The sequence below is a fragment of the Manduca sexta genome, chromosome 21 (genome assembly GCF_014839805.1).
Source record: "Manduca sexta isolate Smith_Timp_Sample1 chromosome 21, JHU_Msex_v1.0, whole genome shotgun sequence".
NCBI lineage: Eukaryota > Metazoa > Arthropoda > Insecta > Lepidoptera > Sphingidae > Manduca > Manduca sexta.
Genome location: NC_051135.1, coordinates 7,440,169 through 7,461,186, shown reverse-complemented (window position 1 = coordinate 7,461,186; position 21,018 = coordinate 7,440,169). Strand labels below are relative to the sequence as shown.

Genomic DNA, 21,018 nt, shown 5'->3' with positions numbered 1-21,018 from the left:
GACACATAGCTTAGTAGCTGAGATCTCGTACTTACGTGCCTAGCATCAATAATACTCAGGAATGTTGTTCGAATTACAGCTATGCATGCAATTGTCGAATGCTATTTTACACTAGTATATATATGTGTAGGCCAACGTCGACCATCCAATTTGATTAAAACGTGTTTCAATAGTAATACATGTATCGGTCTAGTGTGGCTTACCAAATAATGCTTTGGGATTTAGTTTACTCGTCTAGTCTGCTGTGTAATTTTGATCAAATATTAGAAACTAGTTTTACCTCGTGACTCTGTCTTAGTTCTTGGGAATAAAGTTAGCTATAGCTCTTAACAATTTGAGCTTTCTACGAGTGAAAGAATTTGCGAAATCAGATAAGTAGCTTCAGAGAAAAACCACTACATTCAAAACAAATTTATCTTAACCAGTATTATAAATCTATTGCTTTCAATTTGTGATAAGATTGGAGATACGTTCTTCAAGTGAAAAACGAACCCAATAAGTAAAAGGCTAATCTACACAACATTAAAATTACCAATTCATGAACGATTAAAGGTAGCGAGGCCTTTGAACTACGCCCTTTTAATCGAGACGTCAAACGTTGAAATATAATGAATACCGCTGATTAATTAATATACGAAGACTATTGTACAATAGTCGAGTGCTACGTTGAAATGTAAATCGCGTAGAATCCTTTTGTGAACGATAATGAGTAGACGGCTTCGTTCCGAAACTGAATGTAATGCCGCCAGTATAACAAGGTCCTCATAGCGTCTTATGTGATGCAGTAAATTGGTGTAGAAAACAGATTGTCCTTACGATGTACCAGTTCTAACATGAGTGGCCGGTTAGAATGGTAGAAGTAGACGAAATGGTAGGCCTCCGAGCGATTGTTACCGTTACAATTACGGCAAATGACACGACTTTCCGAATGTTCTGGAAAACGTTAGGAAAAAAATCTGGTATTAAAACCATTGCGTGCTCGTTTAGTTGGCATGAAGTTTTGTAAATTCAGAAATTGAGGATTTGTTTTTTATATGTTAAGCGCGTTCTCCGCAATCTTTCCTTTCCCTGGTTCGATCTTACTGTTGTTTGTTTATATCTAAAAACGTTTATTATTTCCGATAAATGTCAGTGGTACTTTTTTTTCTTTGTATACGGCCAGGACAAAGTAACCTCTCTGCCATCAGATGCAAGTGCAGTGGTGTCCAATAGAATGTCGATTGACAAGAGGCGATTACCTCTCGACAGTCGAAACAAGTATGGCGGCATGTTGGAACCAGATATATACTTAAAGAGCAGGCACTATAAAAAAAAGTATATTTTAGTTCGCGATATTCATCAAATGTCCCTCTTTTCCTTGTCTACATCGCATGTAGGCAGATTTCAACACGAAATTTTCTAAAATTTACTGGAGTCGGTCACTTCAAAGACTATTACATTATTAAAGCAATATTCTGCATGATTTATTAGCGTGACAGATTTGATATATTTCAAGCGCTACGTGCGTTCTTGAATGATGATTTCACCAGTATTTAAATACTTTAGTGACTTGGTCGTATTTTTAGTCATTAAATGTAGTGTATTACACAAGTTCACTCTTTTGATAAATTTTAAGCGTGATAATGTGATACTTGCAAACCAGATTAATTAGTTGCATCTTCAACTACAATTATCTTAGAACTTATAGTACTATATTAGGTAAATCTTATAATGGTAATATAGAATTGAGTTGGATGATTGCTATAAGAGATAACATTAACTTTCGTAACAAAATATTTGTGTTATAACTTTCTGTTCCTGTATGAAATGTATTAAAATATTCCATATCTAACATAAAGCAAAATTAACAAATCCTTGTCACAAAACATAAAATACACTCAGTCAAAACATCATTTTATTTATTTACAAAACCGCTTCTCCCTTCACATCAGATACGGTACATTTCTGTCCTGCGGATGTGATGAATATTTGATGCGAAATTGTATGCCCGATGGCGAGGAAAGATGTATTCTGGCCGGCCACATATATGCGAGTAGGTTTACCGTCGCAATCTACATCGCTATAAAACTGAATGTACGTTTGTTTATCTTTTGTGTGAATCTGTGTCATAGCAAAACGTGGGAGGTTACTTTTCGGCTTTGTTCTTTCTGTAAGATGATTCATAAAATTTGTTAGTGTTTCTATTGTTGTGGGAATTTTGGAATATTTTTACAGCTTAGTCCTAAAAGATTATTGTATTGCATTATATTGTATCAGCCTATAAATATCTCAATGGTGGGCAAAGGTCTCCCCAAGATCCTTCCATCACTCTACATCTATGTAGAATCTCGCTCGTGCGGTACAGTGAAAAAAGATTATCAAACAGTAAATATATTTAGTATTGAAGTTCCGAGTAAATTATTTCAGCTATTAATTGATTGTTATAGAGTGTTGCTTGTTACTCATTCTTTTGAATTAAATTCGTATTTAGGATACCATTAGGATTTTTTTTATTGCTTTGAATGACGAGATGTGCTCGCCGTTTGCGTGATGGTAAGCAATACTACCGCTCATAAACAGTAGAAACACCATCCAACACCTTGAAGTACAAAGTGTTGTTTGGTATTCAACTACGCTTGCCATCTTGAGACATGAGATGTTAAGTCTTATGTCCAGTTACACTGGCTACAATGTATTTGTGACGTATATAATTATAAGTAACTGATAGAAATAGGCCACGGCCGCTCAGTGGCCCCATAATCCTTGTCTTATTAAATGAGTTCCCTCGGGATTACGATAATAAGTGTATATCAAAATGTCAGTACTTTAATTATAGATATATCCTGTAGACAGTTTGTGAACATGTTAGATTTTTGTAGGGTCATTATACATTATACTTTGAAATTTGACAGGCAAACCTTCTCACCTTTTCTCTTTTCCAAGCTATGGATCCCAAATGGAGTTAGGGTTCTTTTCTTCTATTTATTCTTCGCATCGCTTTATCCATGATGTCTTCGGAGTTTGACATGAAATTGGGTAAATAAACTACTTAAAAATACTTGGATTTTATTTTGGTAAAGGATTTTCAAACAAACGAAGACCTCCTTTCCTTGTAGTTACTTATATAAGATATAGTTATATCACAACTCAGTGGAAAATGCATTTAAAATCCCGAACTAAGTGTTTTATTAATAACATTATGAAAAGCCCTGTAGCAAGCTCCAATTTAATTAGAGTTCCATATTATTTAAGTAAGAATGCCGTGGAAAATGTAATTTTCGTATCGAGCTTTAAATTTTTAAATACATATTTATGCACAAAATTCGAAGGTGCAGCAGATGGCAGACTTCTCAAACCCCTTGGTATCACCGAAATATCCATTTATATTGATAATGTGTGGGGAACGTTGTACTTAGATTTAAAAATATATTGAGTGTGAAATTATTTCTATAAATCACTTCTCAAATCGTATTGGATTATGATTTCAAATAAATTAAGATCAATCTTATCTTTATCTTGCTCAAGCAAGATTTCTATGCATTTATTATTGGAGTACAGTCAATACATCCGTTACATGGGTATTATTATACGAAGAGAACTAATAAAAAACGATTATACAGACAAAGTCAAAAACGCTTTTCTTTTTTAAATGCAAAGGAAACAATGAGGCAAATAAAAACAATCAACCTCTGTTATACACATAATTTACATTCTAACAAATCAAAATATCAATATCAGTCAAGAATTATGAATTCTCGCCTAATATGCCGATAGGTCACCTCATATCATATAATGGGGCGTTACATACCGCCAAAAAGTTGATGTCTTAGTTACACCCCTGCCCACCCCTTCAGTGATAAAGGCGTGATGTTGGTTGTTTGCTTAGTGAAGTATCTCTAAACGTAGGGTGATAATTATAAGCGTTGATTCTTTTTCTAAAAATACATTCCCATAACGAGTTTACGTCACTGGAATTGCGTCAGAAGTTAATGACGACATCCTATTTCATATTTTATCTTGAAGATTAACATCGTGAATATAATTTAAATATTTATCTCGTATTCCGTCGACGTCGACTTTTATAAACGTTTTTAATAGTTTTTGCTACTAGACTTCCAAGTGCAATAAACTAAAATATATTCTAAGTTCTAGGCACGCTCTGGTCAGCTTTGTCTGTAGTGTTATGGGCCAGATTAACTAGATTGTTATTGTTTTAAAAAGCCGATGTATAGCAACTACATTATTGTGTTTTTAGCTATTAGTTATTGTCTATGATTGCCGATTTATCGTTCAAACTAAGGCATAATAAGACTTAACATCTCATTTCTCAAGATGGCGAGCGCAGTGGAATAATCAACAATAATTTGTAATTCATGGTGTTAGATGGTGTTTTACTGTTTATGGGCTGTCGTATTGCTTACCATCAGGCGAACGGCAAGCTCGTCTCGTCATTCAAAGTAATAAAAAAAATCCACAATATCAAAAACAACACAATATTAAAAAGGATTAATAATAATAAATAATATCAGCCCTGTATTATATACTTGCCCACTGCTGAGCACGGGCCTCCTCTACTACTGAGAGGGATTAGGCCTTAGTCCACCACGCTGGCCTAGTGCGGATTGGTAGAGTACACACACCCGCGAAATTCCTATAGAGAACTTCTCAGGTATGCAGGTTTCCTCACGATGTTTTCCTTCACCGTTAAAGCAAACGATAATTCACAAAGAATACACACATATTTTTTTTAAAAAATCAGAGGTGTGTGCCCTTGGGATTTGAACCTGCGGACATTCGTCTCGGCAGTCCGTTCCACAACCTACTAGACTATCGCTGCTGCTATAAAAAGGATTAATTTACAATAATTTCTTAAATGATATAACTGGCAACCAATCTCATGTAAGTATTATTTTTCATAAACCTGAAGCGGACGGCAGCACACGACGGCGCGGCATATTCCATTAATTTTTTGCAACGTCATTTATATTCTGGAAAGATTTAAAATTCGCATAATAAGCCAAATATGCTCATGTTGTTAAATAATTACAACAGTTATACAAAAAGGACTGCCAGTGTAATAAATTTAATTATTTGTCTGTAAAATTCCAATAACTGAAACATTTTATCGGGAAAATTTCATTAAGCTTTTTTTTATTATATTTCATCCAGTCTAGCTACCGCTTAAAAATGTAAACTCGGAAATATACGCTTTTTAAATAATCCGTAGCAGTAATAACGTAAAAATTTATAAGTTTCTTCCTGAAAGATTACCTCTGAAAATTCTGGACCGATTTAAAATCGTTTACGATAGGAATTACCCTCTTTGAGTGTTTAATATTTTATTTTAATTACTTTCTCTGGAAAAGATTTTCACGTAGGCGAGATGAGCGAAAGCTATCAAATTTAGAATCTTCGGTCCGCTGGATATAGAAACTTTTTTTAAGGAATTCACAATATTCGAGTAAATGATCGATCGATCCTATTGTTATAGTATAAGACAGTCAATGCTATTTCGTTTACTATTTATTTGGGAGTTTGACTTTTGTATTTGTTCGCACAAAATATTATTGTTAACTATTACCGCTTACTGAGACTTGTGAAATAAGCCCTAAATATTGCTAATAATATTTTTTTTTCGTGATCAATTAAAATAATAGAAATAATATCCGAGGACATAGCTTGTCAAGTTATGTATTTGAACTGTATCAATACAAGCCTGATATTATCTATATATATAAAAATGAATTGCTGTTCGTTAGTCTCGCTAAAACTCGAGAACGGCTGAACGGATTTATCTTATCTTGGTCTTGAATTATTCGTGGAGGTCTAGGGAAGTTTTAAAAGGTGAGAAAAAATTCGAATAATTACCGGGAAAATCCTCAAAACAGCATTTTTCTATTTCCCATACAAAAGTTTTCTAAATAAAATGGAGAGTCAATTTGCAATTTATTACCGCTGCATAAAGTTCAAATTCGCGTGCGCGTTGGAGGATCTAATATCGCGTTCTGAAACTCAACAAAAGTGAAAGTGAATCGCAAACGCGACAAAATTGCATAGTCTCAAAATACATAGTACATAAATAGTGGTCGGCTTCGAGAAACTCAATTTTAGCTAACTTCAGTTGTTAATATAATATATAACTCAAAGGTGACTGACAGTGATATATCAAGGAACAGCCCAAACCATTGGACGGATCGGGCTAAGACTTTACATGCATAAAGCTACTATGACGTAGGCATCCCCTAAGAAAGGATTTTGATAAATTCTACCCTTAAGGGGATAAAATAGGGGATGAAAGTTTGTATAAATGTTCTTAGATTTTCGACTGATTGAACTGAAATTATAGATTGGGGATAAAATTAGTTTGAACCCATAAGTACCGGGAAAATATGTAGCAAGACTTTTATCAAACAGTGGAATTTTATCCTGGAAAACACCTTCACGCGGGCGAAGCCGCGAGCAAAAGCTAGTATATATATATATATATATATATATATATATATATATATATATATATATATATATATATATATATATATATATTATTATTATTATTATTAAATACATTTCCAGTCTACTCAATTCAAATAAATAGCAAACATAATGCTATGGTTCAAGGCACCGCCTAAAACATATTTAGTGCAATATTAATAAAAATCTGAACGTTCCAAAGTGAATACAATCTTTGGACAGTAGTACACACAACATAATACACATATAATTCCATAAATATAAGCCGCCAAGGCTTCCACAAAATATTTCAACCTATGATTCAAACAGTTAAGTCCCACACGAAAATAAACACTAAAACCAACCTAACACTAATTCGAGCACCCTTTTCAAAGCGAGAAACATGTAAACGAAGCAGACACTCGCTGACCTGAAAATTAGAACAGTTTCGGCCCAAGATTAATTAGTTTGGCCAAACGTCTCGGCTAATCTCGAAATCTGCATCCGACCGAAATAAATAATTATCTCTAGGAAAATGCAATTTAAATTTAATCCCACTAATGTTTGTACATTTCCGACATTAGTGCTCAGTCGTTAACACGTGGCATATGTGAGAGCTGTTGGACAGAAATTGTTTTTTTTTTTTTAATATGGAAGAACAGAACGGTAATGTCACAGCGAAAAAAGTAAGTAGATTAGAGTACTTCTAAGTTTCTCGATTTAAGTATAAAAGTAAATTATACATTAAATTTTAAAAGTGAAACAAAAGTATATATTTTTTGAACTAATTCTTTATAACATTTAAATGTTAAGTACCTTTAAAAGAAATTGTGATAAATCATGCGGATATAAAAAAAAATGGAAAAACTAGAAACAAAATGACTGTGCAATTACCAAATCATTATCAAATTGGTATTTAATAAACATCTGTATAAAGAAATTAGTGGATTTTAATAAATGACTAAGAACCATAATATTATGGTTGTTATATCATAAAGCAATTTTTCCTCAGTTTAAACCTTTACTTCATCATTTGCTCGAATACAAATTCGTGGAATACGTTACAGACGAAATCTAAAGGGGAGCGTCGACGAAGCCGACCCGATGCAGATTCCGCGAAAGACGAAATAAAGAAATTCAAAGAGAATCTTCTGCAATCAGTGGCCACCGGGGAGTAAGTTGTAAATATGTTAAATTTTAATATTCCCTGCATTTGAAAATGGATTTTATTGTGCGAGTATTCAGTTTCATTTTGTAAAAATAAAAAAAAACTTGTTGGTAAGCAGGTCGGCATCAAATCAACACGCATTTTATTTTATAATATTTTGAAGAGTAGTATTACTTGTAATCAAGGATTAAATTAAATCTTTAATAAAAAAAATAGTTTTAAAAATATTGCTTTAAAGAACATTATATTGAAAACTGCTTGTACGTTAATCAAAAAATGATTTTCCAGTATATAAGGTAAATAGAATTCTACAAATCTGCACGTGTTACAAGCTTCCTAGAAACACTTCATAAGTCAAAAATACTTGAGCAGTATGTATGCAGGAAGTATGCCATCGTCGCATATAACTGTAGTTCTATTTGAACATGGAATACAATAAATCATAATAAAAATTCTCTATACTTATATCATAGAGCTTGTTAGTAAGTTTACGAGTTTGAGGAGCTCATCTTAAGAATTATTGAATCGATTCTTAAACAATAATCAAGTAGGCCTGGGATAAATTTATATTAATTATACTAAGAAAAGATATTTTCGAATTAAATGTAAAAAGACTACGTTGTTGCAGGAGGAGCGTAACTATTATATTTAATATCTAACGAAAAATAATAACCTACACCTTAATTTCCAGAATAAAATTAATATACCCTGAGTATTTTGCGCGAATATTTATATTCATATAATAATTATTCATGAAAATCTACTCAAACAAAATCAATGAATAGGTATAAAATTTTTCAAGGTTTAATATAATTGAATCGCTTTTCCAGGAAATTATTATTAGGCATAGTAAGCTTTTTAGTTATTTAAAGGTTTCCCTTGTCCCTTTGTCCTCTCCATCAAAGTAGTACCAAACCCTTTTGTAATTTTTAATTTCCGTCCTGTCAAGGTATAACAAAAGCTATTTTGACCTTAAAAATAATATCTTCTTAGAATTTATTGAATGTAGACAGTAACAAAGACTATAAGCGAAAAATTGTCTAGCTTCAAAGAGTAAACCTTTTTAGATTTTTTAAATAATGGCCTCCAATTTATTATGTATGGTTAAATTAATTTACTAGAGACCTATCAAAAATTTCTATTAAAATTTAAGAAAGCCTGAACATTTTAAAACTTCAAAAATTTGTTAGGACTTTCTATCTCGGCCTGTGACAAGGTTCAATTAGAAACTAGACAGGTTTTTATTAAAATATTCTCATTCCAGACTAATGTAGCGGATTTTTCGCATCTTTTGTATTAAATATGCCATTAAGTATACATTTTAGTGTTGTTCTGTGGTATAAAATACTATTTAATCTATTTATCTCAACATTTTTATGTAACCTTACTGCGTTTGCAAAATATCAATGACGAGTAACAGAAAATAAAATCCTAAACATTTTAATAAATCAATTTACAAAAATACACAATTCTACCTACTTATTAACAATTTTTGTACATATCGAATAATGCATACTTAATATAATTCTATAAAATAAAATATTGCGTTTATAGTGTAACAAAGATAAACGCAAATTATATCTACGATTTAGCTTATTAATTAACAAAAAGACACAACTTTCATTATTATCAAATACTTTGTACCACACACACACACGTATTTTTTGTTTTTGATTTGAACATCTACAGAATGTTTTCTTTGTGTTATAAGTTTTTATATTATGTCGCCTTCTAAGGACGTGAGCGATAATATCTGTGACTCCGTTACTTAACTAATGCAGATATTATCGAACATTGTATTTAAAAATACTGTGTTATTATGCCAAATAAAGATTTATTATTATTACTTATGTTCATAACACAAAAATATACGGAGATTAGAATAATCATAATTCGCGAAAATAATTAAAAAAAAAAAATTACGCAAACTAGAACACTACTAAAATTTACGAAAACCAGTGCCGCCTAGAATATACTACATATAAGAATTTAATTTTCCCAGGAGCAATATAGCTGATAATGAAATGGAGACTCTACCGATGCCAGAGCGACCGCGATCCCGCTCGGCGTCCCGAGCTCGCGAGGCTCTCTCGCTACCCGCCAACGTTTTAGCTGAACTGGATGAAAATAAGGTGTTCGAGCTAAAGGAGGTATAAAAATTCATTTTACTACATATTATGTTTAAGAGATGCATATATTTTTATAGCGTGTTCTTATTTAGAGAATGTTGAAGTTTGAAATTAGTTTGGCATCTTCAATGATATGGAAGAGCTTGCTGTAGTTAGTTTTGACTATAAAAATAAAAAAAGAGATTTAAAAATTGTGATAAATATTCTCATAAGAAAGTAGGTAATACTTTCATCATGTACTTGCATAACAGATGCGAAGAAAATTGTAACTAAGAAGTCGGCAAATTCCTTATTACCTAAACGGTTTTATTTACAGCTTATTTTATAATAAACGCTTTATCCTTGAAGTATACATTGTTTATTTTTAAAATGAAATCCAACAAAGAGGTTACATTTCTTTGAAATGTAAACAACCGCACGCTTGATTCCACTCACTCGCGCCTTCAACCCGCGTCGCATTTCAAATATGATGTGAATTCTAAAGTGGACATTGAATAAAATGAAAGAAATACAGTGGAACTTTTATACCGGGACAGGTTATTCACACAGGCGCAGCCGCGGGCACCACGTAGTAAAAATGAATGAAATCGCGTCATTGATCCAGGTGCAACACATTTAGATAATGAACTCTGAGATACCCCGTTTTCGTTTCGTGAAAACACATCTAAATGCCGTGAGACTATAATTTGTGCAATCTATGGTCGAGATTCTTGTTTCCACCCATTTAAGTACACCAAGAGACGGTCATATGCCCAATGCACTAGATATCAGTGTCGAAGGGTCCATATGATCCGATTCCTGCCGGCTTCCCTTTCGTAATTTAGGTAAAATCTAATTATCATTAAAACAATTTATGACTTCACTTATGCATATTATTATGTATGTTGTGTCGGGTTCCCAATTGAATTTCACCCTTCGCGACTGCTAGATATATCACTACCTACCTCTATAAATCACTTATGGCCTTATATGTAAAATACCTAACATAATATTAAACTAGGTAACAATTTCAGGCATTCTTGTTATTCGACCTTGACGGCGACGGTTGCATCGACTACAATGACTTGCGCGGAACCCTTGTCAGTCTGGGGGGCAAAGTGGATGATCAAGCCGTTCGCAACATGCTCGCTGAGGTAAATGTCAAGCACATATTGTTGCCAAGGGCCAAGAGGGTTGTAATTGACAATCTTAAAAAGATGGAACACTGTTGGCCTAGGGCGTCGAAATGTGTGGTTTTAAAACTTAAGGGACATTATTTTGATTTCCTTTGTGATAAATAGACTTTACCAGTCATAGAGATAATATAAGAATGTGATTTGAGACCCAAAATCTTGGTTTCTATAACAAATGTCTTTTATTTACCTTAAACCAGGGCAACTATGACGAGAAAATTGTTAAACGGAAATTAAAAGGCATACCTACTTTTTATACTGCACGACTATATTTTTATTTCCATCGTGCTAGTTAACAATAACAATAACCAAGCTCTAAACGATCATAAACTTTTATACGAAAACACTACCAAACACGTTTGAATCAACCTCGTAGACTGCATAACAGCCGCCCAGTATGCACAAGTTATACATAAATTCTCAATGCATACCCAATTAGCCAGCTGGCATCGATGTGTATTGACAATTGTGTGCAAGAGTTGGCTGGAACTTGCGCACTGTGCTGGTGTGAAGTGCCTAGCAAGGTTCAAACGTCCACTTCGAATATGAGTTGTATTGAAACTGATTTATGCAGTTCTTGGTTAATTTGATTGAAAATGGTCTTTTTAAGTTGGTTAAGATTTACGTTTGTTAACATAACATTATATTCTGGTATCAAATTTTGTAGTATAAGTTTGATATCAGAATGATGGTAATCTAAAAAAAAATATCTTCAATATTTTTCCCCTCAAGTTATTTACCTCCACGTTCTCTTATACCCATTTTCTGGTTATCTTTAGTTCAATTAAAATACATACATACATAACATCACGCATTTATCCCCGAAGGGGTATGCAGAGGCGCAACTAGGGCACCCACTTTTCGCCAAGTATGTTCCGTCCCATGATGTGATAGGGGGCGAGCCTATCGCCATATCGGGCACAAATTCCAGACTCCGGGCTGATACTGAGCAGAAAAACCCAAATATCACTTTGCCCGACCCGGGATTCGAACCCAGGACCTCAGAGCGCTATTGTACCGGACATGCAATACAACTACGCCACCGAGGCAGTCAATTAAAATAATTAAATATTATTCCTATTTTATATTTCATATCCAATCTCGTATTTCAACTTTCCCCCGATCGCGTTAAGCTATGAGTAGAATAATATTTTGTAACATTAATAACGATTAATGTATTCCCAACAAGGCAGACTAAAATAAATATGCCACTCTTAATCATCCGTATAGCAAAGTAAGCCAAAAAGAATTCTTTAAAGGAAAAGCAAAAAAAAATATTTCAGTCAAACTTAGCGAACGAATTAAGGCTCCGCGACCAATTTCTTAACAAACAGCCTCAAATAAAAACGTTGCCAAAACTTTGTTCGAATGAAAACAATACATTCGCATTAAATAAGACAGTGTATTAGCTGTCGACAGCCACAACGGGGATACAAACTTTTCTTTTCTTTTAATTCCGTCTTAGTAATGTTTGAAAAGTTTGCGGAATCTGCCAGAAGGGAGGTCTAAACCTGTGTCAATCTATTGGCTGGCGAGGTTCGAGGGCCTGCTTCTGATCGCCTTAACTTTTGAACTATTAAAGCCTCGTGAACTTAAATCTTACGTGAATCTTATTGTGTGAAACTAATTACTTTAGCTACCGTCAGGATTTCTTTTTAGTGACTGTTTCCTGTTGTGTTTAGTACGGTATATTTTATTAAGACTATTATTTTATTTTATATTTATCAAGACGTTGTCCTGAAATCCAAACAATACTTTACTATTACCTAAATATTTTTTTTACACACAAATAATACCCCTTCATCGCCGAAGGGATAAACAGAGGTGTAAGGCATGCACTTTTCGCCATGTCTGTTCCATCCCATGTGATAGGGGGTCAGCCTATCGGACAGGCACCAATATCAGGTTCTGGTTGATCCTTAACGAATAAACCCAAAGGGTATTTTTTTAAGGCCATAAAATATTTTTAAGAATTGTGGGTACTTATGATTTGGATCCTCTAACATCAGGTGATTCATTCATTGCATGTTTACCAGCTTACGTAATCAAGAAGACTTCATCGCGTACAAATTTGTTTTCCTGTGCCCTCTTAGATACGTCCTTTAATCATCTCCTTAAATTGTTTTCTGTATGAAATTTCCAAATATTTAATATTACGTTCCAATAACATGAACATCAAAGACGCTGCCATTAGAATTGTGTTCCAATTATTTTTTTCTTATTACTTTTTCGACGTTTCTGTAACATTTTCGTTATTTTATCTTGTGTTTTTATTAAATTTGATGACTTCTTCGTATTTTCTTTATTTATTTTACTTCGAAAAAAATACAGCCAGTTATATTTAAAACTCATTGAATGAGTTTGTTTTTGGTATAGTGACATTTTGTTAAGCATTCCATTACTTCTAAATGAGCTTATCTACAAATTGGCATGTCGCTATAATTTATAAGTGAACATTTATTTAACATTCGAGTTGTCAACAAGTTAAAATCTCCAAAAAAATCACATTCTGCCGCGAACTTAGTATAACAATTATCTTTTTAATCAAAGACTACAAAGATTCTACGTTCATAAAATAAATAATTGTCACAGAACATTTTAACCCGCAGTTATAATTAACCATAACACATCAGATAAACGTTTCCAATTTGTTTTTACGATTATTTTGTGGGAAAGCGGGTGGTATTAACATTTCCTTATACAGCGTGTGTCATTATCGGGTGTATCTAGAATGGCTGCTGTCTTACGCTTCGCAGGGCTAATTAAATCCAATTGTTTTTGTATTGCGTGTAATTTAATTGATTTCGCAAAGCATCTTCAAGCGTTAAATGTTATTTATCTTGTGTTAATTGAAATTACACGGATTGTAGGCATAGACATGACATGTATTTTAGTACAATGTATTCGAAACTACTACGGTTAATATTTGCTATTTATGTCAAAGTATGTAAAAAATCTTTTATATTTTAGATAACATTATCAACTACCGACATGCGTTCAGTAGTGGACGCCAATAAGTTTAATAATTGATCAATCACTTTTAGTGGTTAATAATAGCTACCATATAACATTCTTCTTTATCATATTTTATTTCCTAAATATCTAAATCTTACCACTGATTAACAGTTAAATACAAAACAAAGAGATCACGAATCCACTAATATGAAGTTGTGTTACAGGCACCAAATCCACTTGACTTCGATGGGTTCGTGAACCTCCTTGGCTACAGGACACTTGAATTGGATTCTGAAGAGACGCTAGTAGCTGCCCTATCTCGTTGGGATAAGGATAATATTGGACTAATACCTGAAGAAAGGTGACAATTTTTTCTATCCATGAACTAATGTGTGAGGAAGAGAAATGGTTTCAGGGTTTGGTAGATAAAAGATTTGGCAGAAACACAAAGAAAGTTCTTTACAACTGTACATGTGTTTTGCTCAACCTATCACATCCAGGTTGTTTTAGAACAAGCTCTAATCCATTTTAACTTAATTATTTTTAATAAAACTCGATCCCATATCTTAAATCATAAAATTATATCACGTTTTCATTTATTTTAAGACAAATTCTGTTCAAATGAAAATTTTAATTTTGTTTAGACATAAAAGGTTACATATAACAGCAATAATTTTGGTTAATAATTTCCTTTACAATAAATTCTCGCGCCGTAATTCCTAACTAAACATCTTAAGTTATCTTATCCCTTCTAATTCAATTAATCTTCAAAAACTGATCTTCTACAGTAAGGGCTGTAATAATATTGACATTGACACTTCTTGTTAACTCGTTCCCTATTATGATGCGAGTTATTAATTTGTGAATCCCGAATCTGAAACCTTGCCGGTGACGTCACAAACTGATATTTCATAACCGAATATTCGTTGTACAACCGAAATGTCATGACATACGTCACTGCCGACCTATCATTATATCAAAGAAATCGTACGTGCTTTTAAGACGCTTGTCGAAAGGAATGAGAATTTGTGTATATTTTTGGATCTCTAAAATATACCTATCAGCATGAACGGTAACTGTTCGTACATTTGTTTTCTGTACTACAAGTATACCAGTCGATCTGGTCTACCCACCAGTTAAAAGTTGAATGCAAAACAGCTCAAATAACAGGAAATTATAGAGTAAATAATGTAGTAAAGCAAAGAACAATTAACGTACTTAGATACAAAGGAAGTGTAAGTTAATAGCAGACCAACTAATATAGGGCAATTTAATCTCCGCGGAGTATTGGTGCTGCGAACTTTAACTGGAAACTTCGTACAACTGGCACGCATAGTGAATTATCTAGCGGATAATATTTATATGAATAGTTAGAGGGAGAAAGTCGGATACGTGAACACACTTCTAGCGAATTCGAGGACGTTGCCGCCTCTTGACAAAGAAATATATTTGGATGAGGGGAAAGTGTTTGCGTACTTTGTTCTAAAAACTGACATGAGTGTATCGATAGGTTAGTTTTATTGTAATGATTTACCAAAGGTAGTTTAATATATATTAGTAGTTGTTGCTGGTGAATTCGCCCGCGTTTATAAGTTTTTCCGAGATAAAAGTCCCTGTATATATTTCCCGCGAGAAAAGGCAGCCTACGTGGTATTCCAATATATAATCTATCTTTAAGCCAAATTTCATCAAGATCTGTTCAGCCGTTAGTGTGATTCAGTAACAAATATCCAAACTTTCGAATTAATAAATGTATGCAAGATAGGAAAACATTTTTATTGGGAACTTAGAGCCGTATAAGAGCTATGTAGAGCATCTTGGTAGAGCAAACTCTTATGAGAAAAAGTGGTAGCAATAGTAATAGTAGTAGTGAACAAATAAATTGTATTATCGTAACATGTAACACTCTGTACTTTCTTATATAAACTAAGAAGCACACACACACGCCTTTTATCCTTGAAGGAGTAGACAGAGACGTAACCGGTACACCCACTTCTCGCCGTATTTATTCCATCCCATGATGTGACAGGGGCGTGCCTATCGACATATCGGGCATAAATTCCAGACTCCGGGCCGATTTTGAGTAGAAAAACTTGGATTCTTTGCCCGACGCGGGGATCGAACCCGAGACTTCAGCACTGCAGTCATAACGTAATACAATTACGCCACCGAAGCAGTCAAGCTAAGAAGCCTAACAGTATAATGTGGTAAAATTAAATAACAGTGAATTTTCACCTTTGAATACCTACACCAGGGAATCATAAACAATTTCAGATTAAATTTATATTTTGTGGCGTTCGCATGACGTATTTATGAGATCACATATCTAGAATGATTTAAAAGCGGCCTTTGGGCGTAGTCCAATGTTTATTTAAGCAACCATTTAAATTCTTAATAGACTAATTGGATATATGTACCGCAAAGTTTAGTGGTCTATTAGTCAGAAAATTTATTAATACGTGTGTAAATGTTTAGTCAATTGGGCTCAGATATGAGAAAATGTTTAACTTGCGATTAATTCAATTGTGATCCTTCACTGTTCAGCAATACCCGCCAAGATCTGCTTATATCTGACACAAAAAAGTATCTAAGAACCAATCCACACATTATTTTTTAAACATAAAAAAAGCCAGACATAACAAATGACATCAAAAAATGCGACGAATATGTTGTTTACAAGTAATTGGTACATTTTGGCATTCCTCGGTCCAATTATTGCTCCTTTTAACGGTGATAAGACATTGTGAGGTAACCAACACATTCTAGAACTTTCCATAAGGTATGTGAAGTCTGCCAACGCTCAAAAACCAGCGTGGTGAAGAAAATCCTAAACCCTATCTATAATATGATTTATGGCATAATCATCATCATCATCCACAACCTGTAGAGTCTCACTACTGGGTATAGGCCTCTCTCATATCATGTCACATTTTCGGTCTTAAGCCAATCGCTTCCAGATGCGTCCCGCGATCTTTATAATGTCCACCCTCTTGTCGCTGAAAGTCCTACACTGCGCTTGCCTTGTCTTGGCCTCAATCAGCGCCTTACTCCATCTGTCAACGCTTCGTCTATCTACTTGGCCTGCCCAACTTCATTTATGGCAATACTTAGCTGGCATTATTTTTAATGTTCCATAATTATGAGTATACTCTAAAAGGCTTAGCGCGATCGTAATCGAAGTTTATTCTCCTTTTCATACGGTAAGTGTGCCGGTTAACCCAGCTTCATAGTAATTCCCATCCTGACGAAACAAAAAGTTCCCTAATTAGTAACTGCGTTGTATCATTATGCCGGTCATTTACAAATGCGGCAATTATGCAATTCCACGAGTTACGAGTGTTTTAAAATGACAATGGATATTTTGAGATTTACAATGTTACGTTTTGGTCTTCATTCAGCTTTTTCGTGATCAATTACGCGGATATAATAATATTTGGGTTTTTTTCTGCTCAGATTGCGTGTGCGTGTGCGTGTAATTATGCGAAAATTAAAGGAACAACATTACAACCAGTTCTCAAACTCATTCAGAACATGTACTTACCCCCTTATTCATAGACGTTTTTTATCTAAGGACGGAGTAAAGCTGTGACAACAAGTCTGTTCCTTAGTGCTAATGGCCGGCCGCCCTATGTCTACGTACTGCGAAGGCAGCCACGCCGTCCAAACTGAGAAACAGACTTGTTATTACAGCTTTACTCCGTCCTTAGATAAAAAACGTCTATGAATAAGGGGGATACAAATAGCCACAGAATGAAATAATACTCAATTTCAGATTTGAAACAAGCTTTATTACAACAACCGTAGAATCATTTCACACATAATTTGAATTCCAAAGATAATCAATTTAATTAAATAATTTACGAGCGACCACACATTTTGATGTTTGACTAAATTCTTACATCGCCATGTAATACCTAAGATCCACATTTAAATAATCACGAAACATTATTTTGAACGTATTCAAGTAAATACTCCTCAAACCTCCGCAGAGGTTTATTAAAATTCTCGTTGCAATCTGTGTTTTACGAGCAGACGGAATAGGCTTTATAATACGCAGGCAAATTTCGCCTATAACACGAATAGGAAAACATTCGCGGGTCGTGCACGAGGTTGTAAAATAAAATTATACCTTTGCATATGAACTTTAGGTTTGGCTGAAAATAAATTACGACATTCTAAATATTAAGGTTTGGAGTTTTAGTTTGTGCACGGCCTAATCATGCTATGAGAAGGAAGGACCTCACCTCACATACGCTATAGAAACCCAAGTTCGGCTGTACATAACTATTTTTGTTTTACTTTTAAGATTTGAATTTTATATGACTGTCATCATGATTGCTTTTTCACAACAGATTTTTATATATTGTGCCGTAGCTGTAATGAAGTATTGCCATGTTAAAAATAATAATTTATATTAGCATCAAAATGTTTAAAACATACTTTTAAATATCACAAGGAAGCACTCGCAGAAGATCATTTGCAACCATAAAAGACGTCTGAAATAAAAAATTCAAAAGGTCGATACCATCGACAATTTTATTACCTGCCAATATAACTTCTGCGCGAGTTAACTTTATTAGCACGCTATTAAAGATATTTCATACGTCAAATAAAGTTAAAGGCTCGCTTTATTGCCTAATACGATTGTAATGCTATTTTCGACCAAAATCGATTCGATTAAACTTGGCGCGATTTTACAAACTTTCTCAAAGAATTGAGTAGGAGTGCCGAGTCGCTATAATTGTTAGTAACTTCAAATGATACACTGTTACGTTTAAATTTGTCCCATTTTATCCCAACTCTTGAAAGTTTGAAAGATGTGTTCATTCTGCGAAGTTTTATTTTCGCAATTATCTGATTGTGATATAATTTATTATAGATATAGAGTCGAGTTTAATTTACAACGAGATTCTATTTAGTATTTTGTTTGCCACTTAAGCATCGCTTAAAAAATAATTAAGTCGACTTAGTAAAATATTTCATACAAGCACGCTAATAAATGTCTATCTAGCGTCATATCTTCTGTTTCGGATCATTAATCACGACTTTCACGCTAATTACGAAATTCTCATTAAGTCATTCGAGCGGTTTCGCTCATTTCATAATGCTTTATGATTTAAATCTAATTGTAATATGTGATAAGGCTCTTAATTGACTAAATTTTTGGATGAGGTTGAGAATTTAAGGGTCATATTTGTACAAATTAATTTATAATTATCTTAATTTATAACATTTAAAGGAAACCATCTGTAGGAGTAAATACTAATAAACTTCAAAAATAGATTAGTATTAAGCATTTAGAGGCATCAGATTATAATAAAACAAATTAACATCGTTTTAACACCACATTCACTGCTAAACATAAAATATTAGTTATTCTTCATATTTCTTATGACGGACATGGACTTTTATAAAAAAAATTATTGTCAGAAACAGCGTTATATTCATTTTAAAAATTTGTAAATTGTAAACTTATATTATAAATTGTCGTTGAAATTGAAAACAAACCTACGGTATTTTTCAATAAAGTTCATTATTATTAATGTGAAAGTAAGTCTATCTGTCTGTTACGGTTCCATGGCTGAACCACTGAACCGTTTTCGATGAAATTTGGTATAGAAATAGTTTGTGACCTTTGGAAGGGCCCGGGCTTTATAGCGGGAAATATATATAGCCAGATTTTTATCCTGAAAAAACATTTCAAACAGACGGAGTCGCGACTAGAAGCGCTGTACAATAATTTGTAAATTATAAGACGTTTTAAGTCATATTTCACGTTTATTTTGTTATTTTTTCCTGTAAGCTGTTTTTATGTTTAATTTTGCTAATGAGGTACAATAATGTTTAATTAAATATCAAGTTAACAGCCTTGTTTGTCTCCACAGACTTCCAAAGTTTCGTCGATTTTTTGTACTTATTATATAAACATAATAAAATCCTGAAAATATTTGTAACTTGTACTTTCAACAACTTTACATTAAATATTTTTAAGCTTATATATGTAATTATGGAAATTAATGCACTTAAAAACGATAAAACATTTTAATGTTATTACTTAACTAACATTAAATCTGATAAATAAATCTATAACATTCATCAGACATCAACAATAATCAATTTAAATCCGCAACAGAAAATGCTTCAGTGGTTTTTGAAATGCTTAAACATGAAAATTTATCGTGACTTGCTTAAAGAATAATGCTCAAAAATTCAAATATCATTAATGTAAAGTTAAATTATATTACTGGTAGGTCTCTCATATGTAGAGCCTGGGGAGATAGTACCACCATACTGTCTATTTCTGCCGCCAAACAGCAGTGTATAGTCATTGTTGTATTACGGTTTGAAGAACATTGTAGCCAATGTAACTACTAGACATATTAATAAGACTTAACATCTAATGTCTCAGAATAGCGAGCGCAGTGGAATACCAAACAATACCTTGCTACTCAAGGTGTTCGTTGATGTATCTACTATTCATGGGCGGTCTTATCACTTACCATCAGTCGAACAGCAAGCTCGTCTAGTCATTCAAAGCAATAATAAAATGTACTTGACAGGTACATAATCGATTATCATGTTAATGCTATTTTATAAATAGATTTGATTTCATATTTCAGCATCAGACACGACCTCATGACGTGGGGCGACCGCTTCACCGAGAAAGAAGTGGATTACGCCTTAGACGAAGCCCCCGTTGTTCACAAGGATGGCAACATTATGATCGACTACGTACGATTCTGCAGCCAATTGTGCGGCCTCAGAAAACCGAATAAAACCAACCAATAAACTTCGAAGCCAATAGCTCATTCGAACGTATTGAAATAAACTTCATGTTATTGTTATGCGAATATGTTCAGTATGTCAATTTGAAACTGGTTTAAATTCGAATAAAGCTTTTATTTGTATTATGTTTATGCAGTAATTTCAGTACAGCTAGAAAGTTAGTACGTAAAGAAATATTACTATTGTAAATACATAATCTAATACTAGAATCGCTCATCACATCTAATTATGCTGTTCGAAAAAAATACTAACTGAAAATTAATAAATTTACCAAGACAACCACCGCGAGAACTTCTTTTATTAAATAAAAAAGAATTACGCGTGTCGTCTTATAAATCTCAGAGATATCAATTTATATCTGTTAAAAAGTTATTATCGC

General features: G+C 33.4%; 2 protein-coding genes across 2 annotated transcripts in view; one reads left to right on the top strand and one right to left on the bottom strand.

The window, feature by feature from the left end:
• The window catches only part of LOC115453761 (suppressor of lurcher protein 1-like), a 332,327-nt gene that overhangs the window by 168,265 nt on the left and 143,044 nt on the right, over nt 1-21,018 (bottom strand). The gene's annotated exons all lie outside the window — the stretch shown is intronic.
• Nucleotides 6,965-20,770, top strand: LOC115444299 (myosin regulatory light chain, smooth muscle). The gene is made up of 6 exons (XM_030170027.2): nt 6,965-7,115; nt 7,497-7,603; nt 9,600-9,747; nt 10,740-10,859; nt 14,078-14,214; nt 20,474-20,770. Exons 1-6 carry the CDS (start codon nt 7,080-7,082, stop codon nt 20,640-20,642), a joined length of 717 nt encoding a protein of 238 aa, XP_030025887.1. The 5' UTR covers nt 6,965-7,079; the 3' UTR covers nt 20,643-20,770.